The 16587-nt window shown below is 44.8% G+C and overlaps 1 protein-coding gene across 1 annotated transcript in view; it reads right to left on the minus strand.

Annotated features, from left to right (window-relative positions):
• Positions 1–593: 593 nt before the first annotated feature.
• LOC308573355 (heparan sulfate glucosamine 3-O-sulfotransferase 6-like) overlaps positions 594–16587 on the minus strand; it is a 75547-nt gene continuing 59553 nt past the window's right edge. Inside the window, exon 2 of the mRNA XM_081170211.1 lies at positions 594–2698. Within this exon, the coding sequence (XP_081026337.1) occupies positions 2080–2698 (619 nt within the window). The 3' untranslated portion in view covers positions 594–2079. The remainder of the gene's footprint in view (positions 2699–16587) is intronic.

Genomic DNA, 16587 nt, shown 5'->3' on the forward strand with positions numbered 1-16587 from the left:
TTTAATGTTTCACTATGTTTTTATATATGTTGGGAGCTGCCCAAAGTGGTTGGAGGAACCCAGTGGTTGGAGGAACGCATTATTATTATTATTATTATTATTATTATTATTATTGAATAAGACAACCCTAGTTTCATTGGAGAAATGTTGGAGGGTATGCATAAAACTTGCAAGGCCACCCGCCCCCTTGATCAGAAAACTAGGCATGTTGTAGAGGCTCCAATCGGACATACATTTGATTCATGTCAGTGTGGCTCTCTGCTTTTTCAGTCAACAGATTAACTAGCTGTCTGAAGAGGGCTTGTGACTGTGTGCAGTCCTCAAGGAAGGCTGAAGAGTCCTTAAGCAACACCTTTACTAAATTGCCGGAGGGTTAAATAGTTTGAGAAAACAAAGACTTGTTAAGTCTCCTGTTACAGGCACTTAAGGCTCATATAACCCTCTTTAGATTTCGCTCCAGGGAATTATTTGTCTCGGGTATTGCCTTTCGATCCTGTTCGTAGAAGCATCCATCTTTATCCGTGAGTTTGCACAGCACACGCAGGACAGTGCCTGACACTTAAGAAGAAAATAGATCTTAAACATTTGGAGTGTATTCAGAGCTTTTGTATTTTCCCTTTTATTAGTTCATATTTCTCACAGAAATGTTTTGAGGGGCCATTAAAAAAATGGGTTAGCGTTTGCCAGATCTGTGGTAAAAAGAGAACAACAGGCCTCTTCTCTAAAAGGTTTGCATGGGGATGTTATCCTAGGATGCAGACCTCCCCACCCTGCAAGCCAAGAGTGAAATGAACACCCACAATGCTGAAAAGTTGTTAGGAGACCCCCTATTCCCTTTACAGGGCTTCAATTCCAAGAGTTCCTAGGAAAGAAGGACTGATTGTTGAACCCCTCTGGAAATTGTAGCTCTGTGAGAGGAATAGGGGTCCCTGAACAACTTTCAATACCCTTGACAACCTGCAGTTCCCACAATTCTATGACTGTTCAAAGTGGTATAACAATGCTTAAAATATATGGTGTGGAAGTGACTTCAGAGTCCACCACTGAGCCTTTTATGAACCTACCACTTCCTTGCTCCGTGTTCTTTGATAATAGATACACAGATTCTGTGCATGTGTGGGGCAACTTTGTGTGTAGTTGTGCATCTTATGATATCCACTTGTTGCAGTGGTCAAGTGGGCCAGAACATGCTGGCCTGCTTGCTCCGCATCTTAGAACATTATTCGCACAGAAGGAGGCTCTTCTCACATGCCACTTGGAGAACACTGATCAGCTCCCAGGTGGATGAACTGGGAGAGCCATTAGGAGACTCTTATTCCACTCAGAGAATTACAATTCCCAGTGTTCCTCAGGGAGAGGGACTGATTCTTAAACTAGTTCTGGGGGAAACAGGGTTCTCCTAATCACTCTCAGCTCCTTTAACAAATTACAGCTCCCAGAATTCTTTTGGAAAGAGAGCTATGCCTGTTTATGGGACCCTACTGCTTTAAATATATGGTGTGAATGTGGCCTTAGTTCTGCCCAGAGCACATCAATTGAAATGGCTCAACATTAGTTATGTCCATCAATATCAAAAGGCTGACCCTGAGCAGGACTAAAGTTGGATTCATCCCAAAGGATGTGTGGAGAAGAACATAGTGGGCTGTGCCATTAGTCAAGGCTGTGTTCTGCGTTCTTCCTCCCTTGCTTGCATTCTCATTCGCTCACACTCCTTCAAAAACTTCCATGCCTTGTCTATATTAGCCAGGTTTATTCAGCAGAATATTTCGTCAGATCTGGGTTTCCTGGACTTGATCTCTTCTGTTGCTGATGGCGGTTAAAAAACGAAACAAAAACAAAATTTAAATACTTTCTCTCTACTCGGTAAGCATACATTTCTTTCTTACTGGCAAGAGGTGATATAAATTATAAAGAAAAGGAGACGTCCCCCCCCCCTGACCCAAGACCCATTTCAGACGTCCCTTGCCCTACAACTGTGTGTCGGAGGGGCCTGCAGTATTCAACAGGCTGCTGGGAATAGGGCCATTCCACCCTCTAGCAAGTTCAACTTTCCCCCTGTCACGTGAAGGGGTCTCTCCATCAGTCCCAGCCAAAGTCCTGCCCTGTCATCTGGTAGAATTTCATGTTAAAGGGTCTGTAGAACTCCTGCAGGCGGCGGATAACCTGCGGGTCGATTTTGGGGTGCGGCCTCCCTTTGGATTTCCCTAGGCACCGGGGTCGGCTGCTCCCTTCAGGCTTCTTCAAGCAAGGGAAGCCCTTAGTCTCGTTGAAGTAGAAGTGCTTGTCCGTCACCACCCGCTTGATCCCCAGAAAGTCTTGGACGCGGGCCATCTCCCCGGCTGGGTCGCTCACCAACCTCTCCCCGCTGACAAAGAGGAACTTGGACAGGGGGAAATACCGCAGCCAGCTGTCCAGGTGTTTGGCATAAATGCCGATCCGCACGGCACTCCAGGTGGTGTCGATGAGGCCCGTGCTGATGTTCTTGAAGGCCAAGGCTTGGAAGCTAGGGATGGTGGGGTTCTTGGAAAGGGTCTGAGTGTAGTCTGAAATGGCCCGTGTCACCGGGTTGCGCACGACCACAATCAGCTTGGTGTCCCTGGACATGTTGTAAATGCGCCGGGGGGCTTCCTTGGTCACAAAGTAGCTCGGCGTCTTCTCCATGGTGATCTGTCCCTCCAAGGTGCGGGGCATCAAGTTTCTGGGGAAATAAAAGGGCATTGGTAAGGATCCTGCCTTGATAATTCTACATCCTTCAGAGCCCCACCAACTCTCTATGGGTGCAATCAGATACAAATAAGATTACATTGGTTTTCTTTCCCCCCCTTTTTTAAAAAAATATGTGTATCATTGATTTGTCCACAGACACAAAAAGTGCAAACCTAAGAAAACCAAAAATTAAAAATATAAAGCATAAAGCACTGCAGCCTGGAAGGACAAAAGTACAAAGATATAGCACAGATCCGACGGGCTAATCAAGTATTTACTCATGTAAAGATTTTCTTTACCAATAATAAAGACATATAAAAATATAAATATTCTCCACCTGTGAGTTCCATACTGCTTTGGTTTTCCTGATTATAATGCAAGTGCTTCCATCCTGTTTTCTAACATTCCTTTCACACTGCAGTGACTGTTGTATTATGAGGGGACTGTGGCTTTACCAGTATACTGGCATTGCACCAAGACTGCAACAAGGAGCTTTTAATTTACTTTTTAAAATTTTCAGAACAATATATATACTGAAAAACAAATAATAACACTATTTTAAAGCCAGATTTTTTAAAAAATGCACATATATGAATATGAGAGAATCTATCCACTCAGTTTTCTTATTTGTTGAATCATCTGTTCAAGTTCTACAGATTTCCACATCGATTTGTGGATACATATATATATATATATATATATATATATATATATATATATATATATGTATACTCAGCAGGAATTTTTTCTGTTATTTTATTTTGAATTCCCCCTAATATAATGCATTTTTGTATGTTACTGTCTCCAATATATTTACTTTAATGTTCCTTTCCTGCTGATATATGCATGGGAGAACTGAATTGCAAAATTCAGAGATGGGCAGATTTCGCAGGGGAACTGTGTTTCATTTTTCGTATTGTTTCAGAAAAAAAAATTGAATTAAATGTGAACAGAATTCGGTTTTTCTTCCCCATCTCACACCAGATACACTGCATTGCAGTAGCCTAATCAGGAGTTACCAGAGCATGCATTAGTGCTATGGAACAATTAACTTTCCCCAGCTGTTGTGAGTCTGTTGCAGCATAACAACAAAGAGGACTTGGAGTCTTTGTTGTGTGTATATTCCCTTTTGGTGCTGTAAGGACAGAACCCTCCCCTGTGTTTGTGTGTGGCTTGCCACCTGGGGCTCTTTTACAAACAAAAAAACAAGACCTGCATTCATGCTTGAAAGCTGCGATGACCTGTTGGGCATTCTTGATAAACTTGAAAACAAGCTCTCTGGGTTTCAGCCGCAGCCTTGAAGGGAGTAATACTATTGGGAGCTGCAAGGATAACACTTCATAGACGCAGAGGGGAGCAGGCACTCCAAATTGGGCACGGTTTGAAGAGCCAGATCACAAGGCGATACAATGCCGTGTCCTCAAGCTACCAAATCAAATTGCCCTTCCAAGACCGGGCAGTCAGCAAACACTGACAGCTCTTGCTAACCGGCTGAGGTTTCTGGCACGGCACAGGTTTTAAAAAAGGGACCATTGTTCTTCCGTTCCACGGCGCCTCCAAACACCAGTTTGTTCTCCTGTCACTTCATGACTTATCTGCCAGCCTCGTCCTCAGGAAAACGAGACCCACTTAAAAGCCTTCCCAAGATGTTGGCGCCTCCCTGGCTGGAGCGCAGAAAACATGGGACGAGCAACAGGGAGCAAAGTGTGGTGGGTGGTGCAAAGTTGGAGGGTCGTAACTCGGTGGCAAAGCTCCTGGCTTGCATGCAGAAGGTCAGAGGTTCCATACCCAATGGCACCTCCAGGTAGGGTTGGCAATGCCCCCTGTCTGAAATCCTGGAGAGCTGCTGCAGTGTAGACAATACTGAGCTACTTGGACCAAGGGTCTGACTCAGTATGAAGCAGCTGCTTGTGTTCCTTCCCATGTACCTCAGCTCAGCGGTAGTTTTGGGCTCTTCCTATTCTATTGTTCCTCTTTGACCTCAATGCATCTACTTCTGTCTTGCCATTATCGACCTACTGTTCATTCACATCATTCCCTACCTTTCAGCTTCTGGACCCTCTTCCCTTCAGATTCAGATTAGAGAGCTGATGTTGTGGTTAGAGTGTTGAACTAGGGTTCAAATCCTCCCCTAGCCATGAAGCTCTCCAGGTGACCGTGGGCCAGTCACTCACTCTCAACCTAACCTACCTCAAAGGGTTGTTATGAGGATAACATGGAGAGGAGGAGAACTGTGGATGCCACCTTGATTAATTAATTTTTAACCCCCCCTTGCTATATATCAGCAGTGCAAAGCTTTCTCCCATCTGAAGACTCTGTGCAATATGGCAAAATAAGACTATTTCCCTGAAAGGATCTGAATGACTTGTCCGAATTTTGTCAATGCAGGAAGTGAGCAGAACATCCATGAACACACCATGACATCACAGCAGTTCTGCCAATAGCTGGAGATTGTGGACAAATGACAGGCAGGGTTTAGTGTATTAAAATATTTCATCAAACATTCACAATTCCTAACCAGCCCAAAACCCTAGAGCCATATTGAAGGGGAATCTTCCCCTTGCAACTAATATTCACAGATTATGCTCTTTTCCATACACGGTCAGAGCCTTAAAATAAAAATAAAAATCAGTCATGCTCCTGCTCTCTTCCTCGCCGTCCCCCACCACATCCCACGCCCATGGCTTCCATATGTCAAACATTAACGCTCTGCGTTCTTTCAGATCCGGGCTTTGGTCACAGGACATTTCTGAGGGGTGGGGACGGCCATGAACCCATTTCAACGAGACTTTCGGGAGTGGAGCCAAGTTCCCCTTCCCCCACTGGAAAAGGAATACCAAACAGTTCAGTTGCATGTCAATTATTTTAATGACAATCAGATGTCAGAAATTAGGAAAGATCTGGGGGAGGGAGGGGTGTGTGAGAAGGAATAAGTTTAGCATGTACATATGTGAGATGTGTCAGGAAAGCTTTCCTGTTTGGGGAAAAAAAAACTTCTGGAGAATATTCACATTCAGACAATACGCTTCTCCTTTCCTGTAATACTGCTATTTATTTATTTATTTGTATCCAGGGCTGCACAGAGTTCCACTCGCACAACTTCTTCTCTTTCCCCTGCGAACCCCTAAATATTCTCTGATTTTGAGGGTGCCTGTGGGTGGGGCTGGAGGGGACAGGAGAGGCAGAGGGAGAAGAGGAGGCTGGAGGGACAGGAGAGGCAGAGCTGCAGTGTTGGAAGCAGCCACATAATAAGATATAACAATATTATTCAGTTCAGTGTTGCTAGCTTTTCCAAAGGAGTCTTGTGACTCTGCCAGCACCAGCCACTTGCAGACATTCACAGCAAAAGATTGTGCTCGCTTCCATGCTTTGGAAAAACACTCACGCAGGAAATCTGCACTGAAGACGCTGACAAAATTTCATGAGGAAAAAAACACACACACACAGACAAAAATTCATGTGAAAAAGTAGCAAACTGAACGTAAAGATTTGAAAAAGGAGAAACCGAAATCATGAGATGCAATCATCATAATTAGATAGCCCCACATAAAGCGTGTTACAGTAACTGAGTCTTGACGTAATGAGCGAATTGCCATGGGCTGTCTGAGTCAGGACGATGCAGATGGAGGATTGGCCGAGAACCTGGACGGCTAAGCATGGACTGGGGGTGAGACTTCCCTCAACCAACTCTCTTGTCTCATCTGTTCCCAGAATGAGAGCCACATGTCCTGCCTCCCTCTCCACCCCCACCCCTCTCCATCTGACACTCCTATGGTCTCATTGCACTGCCCATCTTGTTGCCGTCAGATGCTGGGAGTAGCTCTGCCTACCTCAAGGGAAAAGGTTCACCCATCCCAGCCACCTCTCAGGAGGCAGAGACACATTCTCCATCACCTAGGTCTAGGAGGAACCAAAAGAGAAGAGAGTCTACTAGGCGTAGAAAGATTTCAGAAATGCTTACTGCCCGAAAATGAGCCTGGCTCATTCCTATATATAGGATGCCAAGGGGTGTGGCAGTGTCGGATCAACGTCTAAAACTTTGGCAGTTGGAGCACCTGCCTTTGTTGCAGCTGAATTTGGGATTAACCGTGTGCATTGCCTGGAGTGCCTTAAGCCAGCAATTTGCATCTGCACTGCAGTGATCTAAGCATTAAAGCCTTTGGAAAGAATCCTTCTTCAGGTCTTTGTTCTACAGCAACTGGGAGCCAGGACATGAATGAGCCGCTGTGTTCAGTGAAACAGGTCCAGGAATGGTAGCAGCTGGTGTACCAGCTAAAGTTGGTAGAAGATGCTCCTCCATTCCATGTACTGAAGCTGAACTGGCCAGCAGTCTAGACAGGGTCTTCTGACAGGCTAGCATAGGGGAGAGTAGGAAGAGATACACACAGCTCTGTCCTGGGTTCCATTACTGCCACCCCTATGCATCTGCCACCTGAGGAAGCTGCCTCACTCTGCCTAATGGTAGGGACCGGCCCTAGTTTGACTGTGTTACCACTGTGATCTACATGGAACACGGATTTTGTTAGCGATCATAACATGAGCTATTCCTCCCAGCTCAAGAGTGAACATCTCAAGGACACCAGTGCTTTTTGGAAAGAATAATGTACAAAAAGAAAGGGAAGTCCATCAAGGGGGCTTATTGATCGCTGGTTAAAATCAAAGCTTGTTCCAGTTTCGTTTGAGCACCTTCAAGACAGATTCAGGACTGATCAAAGAAAGTCCTTCTTCACACATTGCAGAGTTAAACTATGGAACTCGCTCCCCCAGGAGGCTGTGATGGTCACCAGCTTGGATGGCTTTCAAAGAGGATTGGGCAAATTCATGGAGAGGGCTACCGATGGCTATCAGCCACAATGACTACGCTCTTCCTCCGCTGTTGGAAACAGTAATTGTTTCTGAATACCAGTTGCTGGAAACTGCTATGCTCTTGTGCTCAAGGTCCTACTTGCCAGTTTCACATGGGCATCTGGTTGGCTACTGTAAGAACAGGATGCTGGACTAGATGGGCCACTGACCTGACCCAGCAGAGCTGTTCTTATACTATTATGCTACACAGACAAATATGACTCCTTTAAATGTTAGAGGCCGTCTTCAGCTTCCTCCTGTGTTTGCTCTCGGCTGGTTCGCATCCGAGCTCAGCCAAGCCCGTTTCTCCTTCACCCAAAAGACTCTCCAATCATCACTTTATTGTTACGCCAATAAATATTTACTGAGCGTTCAATGGCTTTTGTTCTTCATTTAGTGAAATGCAAGTTGTAAGTGTAACTTTTAAGGGCTCTTTTCTCCAGCCAGGCATTTTCACAACTATAGAGCACCTGTCTTAATGATGGATGGGTAAATCACTCCGTGTTAAGTGCTTAATCAATGCTGGCTGTTAAGGGGCCAGCGAGGGCTGGTCTTGAGGCTGCCAGTGGCACAGAGCTGAGAGCAAAGAAACAAAAACACCCCACATAAAGCCAGGCCGAGCTCTAATTCCTTTATTAATTCTCTCCTTTACGCCTTCTGCTAAGACCTAGTTTGTTCCTTGACACCTTATTCTTAGCTGCCTTCAGTTTGAGACCCCAAGGGATTGAAGGATGGAGGATAGAGCCCTTGAATAAATAGGGGCTCTAGAATATAAGTGTGATCAGGGATGGCACAATGCTGACTAAGATGGACCCAGTGCCCGCTCCAAGCCACTGATTCCTGGATGATGATGATGATGATGATTATTATTATTATTATTATTATTATGCCTTTCTCCCAAGTTGGGATTCCGGGTGGCTTCCAACATTTAAAAACACATTATGAAACACAAAGTAATAAAAGCAAACTAGTTAAAAACAATAACTAAAATACAGCAAAACACATTTGGAAGCAACTATTAAAACACAGTGGCCAGCGTCATCTGCATCTTCCCTAAGCAAAGCCTTCAGAACAGGAAGGTCTTAGCTTGCTGCTGGAAGAATAAGAGGGGGAGCCATTCTAACCCCTCCTGGAAGGGAATCCCACACTGGGTGCAGCCACAGAAAAGGCTCTCTCTCGTGTCACCACCAACTGTGCTTCTGATGTTGATGGGAACTGAGAGATGGTGCTCACTCGAGGATCTCAGCACCCAGGCAGGTTCATAGAGGAAGATATGATATTTCAGGTAGCCTTAGCCCAATCTATATAGGGCCTTATAGATCACAACCAGCACTTTGAATTATTCCCGGAAATGGACCGGTAGCCAGGGACTTATTTGCTTATTTATTTTAAAAAGTAAAAAATAATAATACACAAATAGAAACGTTAGTATGTAAATACATGAACATGACCAACAGCTGGTTTTTTTAAAAACCAAACAGAACACATACACATTTTCAGAACAGGGATATCATATCCAAATCTCAGTTTATTATCAAGTTTTAGAATGGTGTGTGCGTGCTCCAGAATTTGCACATCATTCAGAAAGGTCCAGATTGCCTAAACCCTTCACAAAATGGTCATCAGTAAAGGCATCATAATAAATGACACAGTTGCTGGTGTGATAGAAGGTCCCACTGAGCAACTTAGATACCCCATTCTGCACCAGCTGCACCTTCTGAGCCAACCTTGAGGGCAGCCCCACATGAAGAGCGTTACAGTAGCCCAACCCTGAGGTTATGAAAAAATGGGTCATACAGCACCTTCCACTTTGGCATAATGGTCAGAGTATCAGATTAGGATATGGGAGACCTGGGTTCAAATCCTCACTCGGCCATGAAGCTCCCTGGGTGATCCTAGGCCAGTCGCTGCCTCTCAACCTAACCTACCTCACTTTTCCTGCCTTTTCCTGTAGTAGATAGGTAGCCGTGTTGGTCTGCCATAGTCAAAATAAAAAAATTCCTTCCAGTAGCACCTTAAAGACCAACTAAGTTAGTTCTTGGTATGAGCTTTTGTGTGCATGCACACTTCTTCAGATACACTGAAGATACACTGTGTGTATCTGAAGAAGTGTGCATGCACACGAAAGCTCATACCAAGAACTAACTTAGTTGGTCTTTAAGGTGCTACTGGAAGGAATTTTTTTATTTTGCCTTTTCCTGTAAGACCTATTACAGTCGTTAAGAGTCGTCAACAGGCTCTCTCAGCTATCTGCCTATTTCCCATTCCCACCACCCTTCTGAGTAACACCCCTCCCCACCTTCTCACTATATAGAAGGATCTGGCAACTTCTGTTTCAGTGTATCTGAAGAAGTGTGCATGCACACGAAAGCTCATACCAAGAACTAACTTAGTTGGTCTTTAAGGTGCTACTGGAAGGTATTTTTTTATTTTGACTATGGCAGACCAACACGGCTACCTATCTACTACTACTACCTCACAGGGTTGTTGTGGGGATTAAATGAGCATGGGGAGAACTATGTAAACCACCTCGAGCACCTTGGAGGGAAAGGTGGGATTGAAATGCAATAGATACATAGATAGATAATTCATTGGCAACTCTAGGTGATACATTTTTCATCCCTTTGTAGGATCCTCCTTGCTCTCTTTTGACTCTTGCTTCAGCCTACCAACTGCCTTTGTGAAACCAGGAGCCCAACGCTGAATGCAAGCATTGTTTGTCTTCTGCCACGGCCCCACCCCACCTTACCCCATAGGTGGTCTTTGGCACCTCTTAGCCCCACAGAATCCCCCTCCTCCTGTGCCAGGGGAGCTGTTGCTTTGTTGGGTCAAAGCCAAGGAAGAGGAAACGGAGCTAAACAGCTGCCCAGGAGGCCTCTGCTAATCACTACTTTTTCTTCTTCCTGAGAAGCAATATGGGATAATCATAATGACTTGTAAAAAAACACACACACACAGCAGTTTGATCTGGAGCCAATCTGTCTCATTATGTCGGCCTGTACAATATGCAGACTTCTTTGATGTACAAAGCAATGGGAGATGCACGCCATAAATCCGAATGGGGGCGGCAACATCTCGTTGCAGCCCAGCCAAGCACCGATGGCCTTTCTCAGCCTGTTTTCTGGGAACTTCCGCTTTGCAATGCTTAAATATTTTCCCGTTAGCAGAAGGAGTTAAGAACTGCCTTACACGATTAGCACAAAGGCTGACCTAGAACAGCCAACCTGCAGCTCTCCAGGGATTTTGGACTATGACTCCCACCCACTCCCTGGCATCCTACAGCCTGCGCTGGATGGAGATGAAGGAAGTTTTCACCCAGAGTTCCCTGTGATAGTTGAAATTCCTGCATTTCAGGGGGTTGGACTAGATCAGTGATGGCCAAACTTGGCCCTTCAGCTGTTTTGGGACTACAACTCCCATCATCCCTAGCTAACAGGACCATTGGTCAGGGATAATGGGAATTGTAGTCCCAAAACAGCTGGAGGGCCAAGTTTGGCCATCACTGGACTAGATAATCCTCAGGGACCCTTCCAACTCTACAATTCTATGATAAACCACTCTGAAAACTGTAGCTTTGTAAGGGGGATAGGGGTTTCCTAAGAACTCTCAGCACTATTAACAAACTATACTTCCTGGAAGTCTTTGGGGGAAGCCATGACTTTTTAAAGTGGTATTAAAGGTAAAGGGACCCCTGACCATTAGTTCCAGTCGTGGCCGACTCTGGGGCTACGGCGCTCATCTCACTTTATTGGCCGAGGGAGCCAGCGTACAGTCATGTGGCCAGCATGACTAAGCCACTTCTGGCGAACCAGAGCAGCACACGGAAACGCCGTTTACCTTCCCACCGGAGCGGTACCTATTTATCTAATTGCACTTGGACGTGCTTTTGAACTGCTAGGTTGGCAGGAGCAGGGATCGAGCAATGGGAGCTCACCCCGTTGCGGGGATTTGAACTGCCGACCTTCTGAGTGGCCAGTCCTAGGCTCTGTATTATATTGCTTTAAATACATGCTGTGGGAGTGGCCTTTGCTATGGCTGCTCTCCTCTTTAATATTATTAAATATCACCTTCTGAGGCCCTTATTTGTGTGCCTCATCCATGAGAGGTCTGGAGGGTGGCAATACAAGAACAGGCCTTTTCTGTAGCAGCTTTCCATTTGTAGGATGCTCTCCCCAGGGAGGTTTGGCTGGTGCCTTCATTATACACCTTTAGGCGCCAGGTGAAAATGTTCCTCTTTAACCAGGCCTTTGGCTGATTGACATTATAATGCTTTGGGGAGGGGGCAATTATAGGGTTGTTCTTGTTTTTATTTCTATTACGTATTTTGTGTTTTTATATCGTGACTTTATCTTGTGAGCCACCCTGAGACCTGCGACTATAGGACGGTATACAAATTCTCCTCCTCCTCATCTCTTTCATCATCATCATCATCATCATCATCATCATCACTTTCATTTAAAAATGCTTTTTGATTCTTGTAGGTCATCTTAGGGCTCATCCACACTTCTGCTTTCTAACCACAGGTCCAAGAAGTTTTGTCTTTGCCTCTCTGATCTCCCCCAGAAAACCTGCTCTTTAGTACTGAATCACAGAAAACGACATTTTGGAGGAAACCTGATGGATGTTTGCTCCGATTTAGTTGTAAACAGTGGGTTTCTCCAGGAGAAAGCGGCGGGTCAAGTGGAAATTCGGGTGAGCCCTTACAGGTTGGTACACGCTATACCCATAAATCCCACTGAAAGCAAATCCCCCCCCCAAAGAATTCTGGGCACTGTAGTTTATCCTTTACAGAGTTACAATTCCCAGTAACTCTTAACAAACTACAGTGCTCAGAAATCTTTACCGGGGGGGGGGGGGATGTGCTTCAAATGGCTTTAAAGTTGCAGCCTTATTCAAGAACAAGTTGAACTGCAGATGTGAACAGGCAGCACAGCTTTCGAAAGGCTAGAGGGTTTTGTGCTGTGAGTAACAGTTTCGGAACCAGCAAGGAAATCACGAGCAGTGAGAAATTCAGGAGCCATCCAGTGAATGAGTCAGCCAGAAGAAAATAATTTTGCTTCTGAACTCCTTTGATCTTGCCTCTTGCCCACACAGAGAACGGAGGCGGCTGCCCAGGCAGCTGTACTAAGCAACAGGCTCAACATTGCCCAGCAAAGATTTATTAGGGTTTATGCTTCTTTCCCACCTTATCCCTTTGGCATGTAGGGTCGGTAATGTTTCATTCTTTCCTGGTTTAGAAGGTTTATTCTTTGCCTTTAAATGGATTATCTGGTTGCCTTGAATAACAAATTAGTCGTTTGCCATGTTTGCCATTAGTTGTAGAGCTAATATAGAGAGTTAGGAAAGCAGGTGGGGCATAGATGGTGACACAGAGGTTACATTCACACCATACATTTAAACCACTTTAAACACTCATTGGTTCCTCCAGAGAATCCTGGGAGCTGAAGTTTGTTCAGGTGCTGAGAGTTGCTAGGAAACCCTCATTACCCTTCCCAGAGTTGCAGTTCCCAGAGTTCTCTGGAAAGAGGTTTTAATTGTTAAAGCACTCTGGGAACTGTAGTTCTGGGAGGGCAATTGGGGTCTGCTAGCAACTCTCAGCATTATGGGTGCTCATTTCACTCTTTTACTTGCCTTCCTTTTCCCCACAAAGAGCAACAATTTCCATAATTCCCTGTGACGAAGGATTGATCATTAAGCAACTCTAGGAATCATAGCTCTGTGAGGAGAATTAATTATTTTGGGGGTAGGAAGAATCCATGACTATTTAAAGTGGTGTCATAGTGTTTTAAATGCATGATGTGAATGTGATTCTGTCCCGGTTTCTAACATTCCTTTTGTGTGGCATTACCTGTTGCATTATGGAAATGTGTAGCATTTGGCTTGATATACTGCCATGCCATACTAAATTTCATTCACATCTGTGGTTTGACAAAACATCGGCCCTGACTGGACATGTTGCCACCCTTCTCTTCCTCCAGGATTCCCCTGGGGGGGAAACCATACATGCTGAAATATTACCCAATTTTTCCTCCACATGACATGATCCACGAAAACGGTGGGAAAATTACAGAGCAAAACTCTCCTGACTTTCCAAACCAACAGGGTTGCAAATAGTTTTCTTCTTCTTCCTGGAAGCAATTAAGATGTAAATGAGGGCTAAACTTCCTCTAGATTTTCAGAAGTGACCTTTACGTCATGTGAAAGATGTAAAATGCGAAAATTATCGCATAGGCACGTCCTGCAAATACCGTGTTATTAGGAGGTCTGTTCTGTACAATGTAAGAACTGTGGCTGCTACCCTTTGGAATTCCCTCCTGTTAAATCTTAGACAGCCACCTTCTCTTATGTCTTTCTACTGCCTGCCAAAGACCTTCCTCTTTCAAGAAGGCTTTTAAACAGAGATCTTGCCCACTCTGCAGCTGTATTGGAATTGTTTTTAAGATGCTTTAAATCTGTTTTTACTGTTTTATTGCTTGTCGTTGACTGCCCTGGGCTCATTTGTGAGGAAGGGCAGAGTGTGAATTGAATTAACTAAACAGCAACCTTTCATGTTTGCCCAGGTGGAGAGATATCTGTGTTCGAAACCTCTGACTTTGGCATGGACAGAATGTACAATGTACCAAAGTAAGTCGTGTCTGTTGCCCTGCCCACTTTTGCCTCTGGCCCTGCCCACCACCAGCATGTGGCCCCCAAAAGGTTGGCCATGAGACATTGGGGCCCTTGGGCTGGAAAAGTCTGCCCACCCCTAGCCTACAGGAACAACCACAGTCCCCTCAACCCCACAGTTTTGCCCTATTCTACCGACCAAGCAGAGAGTTTTAGATATAATATTACACACAGCTACTGTGTGCCGATTTATGGAATAATTTATGTCCTTTCCAAATGTTTTTCTGAGTTTCTCATTCAAATTTTTTTTTAGTAGTATAGGAAAATGATTCTTTCCATGTGTTCCTTCCGAATGTTAAAAAAAATATCACTCAGCAAACACAAGCTTAGGAACTAAATCAATCATTCTGCTTAACGTGCAATAAAATGTTCATTATCAAGTGGGGGCAGGGGGAAAAAACAACCCCAGGCTGTGATGTCATTTGAGATACTGGAAAGGACTGCATTAAACCAGGCCAGTAAATCCTTCCAGCCTATCTTGAAAACACACGAGCGCATTCATTCAGCTCAAAAAGTGGAGGAATGTAATATTCTGCCCAGACTTCTTTCCCGTTTTCTTTCAATAATAAAACACGCCACTTCAGATTTATTTTATACGCCATAACATTTCTTGCTTCAAATAAACTCAGGAGGGAAACTTGCAAGATGCACTAAGAAGCTGGGAAACCCTCCTTGCTTTCGGAATTGCCTCTTCCAATGTAGCTGTGGAAAAGCAGCTCACTCGCTCTTTTTTGATGATGTGGGCCGATTAAAAACTGATTTTAAGAGTTCCACATACAAGGGGGAAAAAGCTGCTTTGCATATATAATGTAACACCTTGGCTGGAAGACTAAATTCCTTCAGCAACGGAAGTCGCCCACCGGAGACCAACTTCTGTTTATAAAAACCAGGAACTACCAGAATAGTGAATGAACATGAGTGGTCAGAAGAGCTTGGAACACCTCTCTGCAAATCTCTTTCTCCCCCGGCCCAGTGAACAGCAGCACTCAGCTGTATCTCACAGGTCTCTGTTCCATGTTAGCTTCAGCAATAGCGGAAGCAATACAGTGCAGCCAGCTTCTTCCTGTGCTGTGCAGTAAAACTGTGCAGTAGCATCTGAATAAGCCAAATTCACACTGGACACCTTAAAATCAACAGACTTTAGGGGACAGGATGTAGCTCAGGAGCAGAGCATCCGTTTTGCATGCAGAAACCCCCAGTTTCAACCCCTGACATCTCCAGGTAGGGCAGGGAAAAGATTTCTGCCTGAAATCCTACAGAACCACTGTCAATCAGTGCAGACAATCGTGAGCTGGATGAAGATGAGGGTTTTAGATTTGTATTCTGCCCCTCATCAAAATATCTCAGGGTGGTTCGCAAGTTAAAAATGCACAATAAAAGCACAAATAAATAGTTAAAACAGAAACAAAGCAACGACCCCCTTCTACAAACACATTTAAAAGGCGGTAGAATATAATAAGCCAAAGGCCTGGCTGAAGAAGAACATTTTCGCCTGGCACTGTAATATACTCAAACTGTCTTGCCATGCTGAGCAACTGGGCTGCCTAATTCTGTACCACCCAAAGTTTCTGAACCATCTTCAGAGGCAGCCCTACATATAACACATTGCAGTACAGTCGTACCTTGGATCTTGAATGGCTTAGTAGCTGAACAAATTGGCTCCTGAGTGCTGCAAACCCAGAAGTAGGTGTTCCGGTTTGCGAACGTTTTTCGGAAGCTGAACTTCCTATATGGTTTCTGCAGCTTCCAATTGAGTGCAGGAAGCTCCTGCAAGCAATCAGAAGCCGCGCCTTGGTTTTTGAATGGTTCCAGGAGCCAAATGGACTCCCCAAATGGATTAAGTTCAAGATTCAAGGTACGACTGTAATCTAATTTAGAGTTTACCAGAGCATAGACAACAGAAGTTAGACTATCCCTGTCCAGTTAAGGGCACAGCTGGACCACCAGCCAAAGCTGATGGAAGGCACTCTGAAGGAAGCTTCTTATGCTCCTACATGTTCAGTTAAACAAACTGCAGGAAGCGCAGGACATCACCAGGAGTCCATATGCATCTAATGGTGTGCAAATCGAGAGAACTGTATGTGGCAATGCAATGGCCTGTAGCACCTCCAAAACGAGGCTATGAAGTTGGAACTGCTGAGCCTGTGCCAAAAACTTACACCTGCATATGATGGACAACAGGGGTGCCAACTTGAATATAATATTGGGGGGGGGGGTTGTCAGGTAAGCCCTGCTTTGCATAATCAATCACATGATGCAGCACATGCACACCATTTGAATGGCAATGCCCATCAACTTTATGGGGGGCCCAGTCCCCTCAGTATTTTATTGGGGGTGTGTGAAGTGGCATTCACATAGGAGTTGGCTCCT

This window comes from Podarcis bocagei, assembly GCF_964188305.1.
Source record: "Podarcis bocagei genome assembly, chromosome: 14".
Lineage (NCBI taxonomy): Eukaryota > Metazoa > Chordata > Lepidosauria > Squamata > Lacertidae > Podarcis > Podarcis bocagei.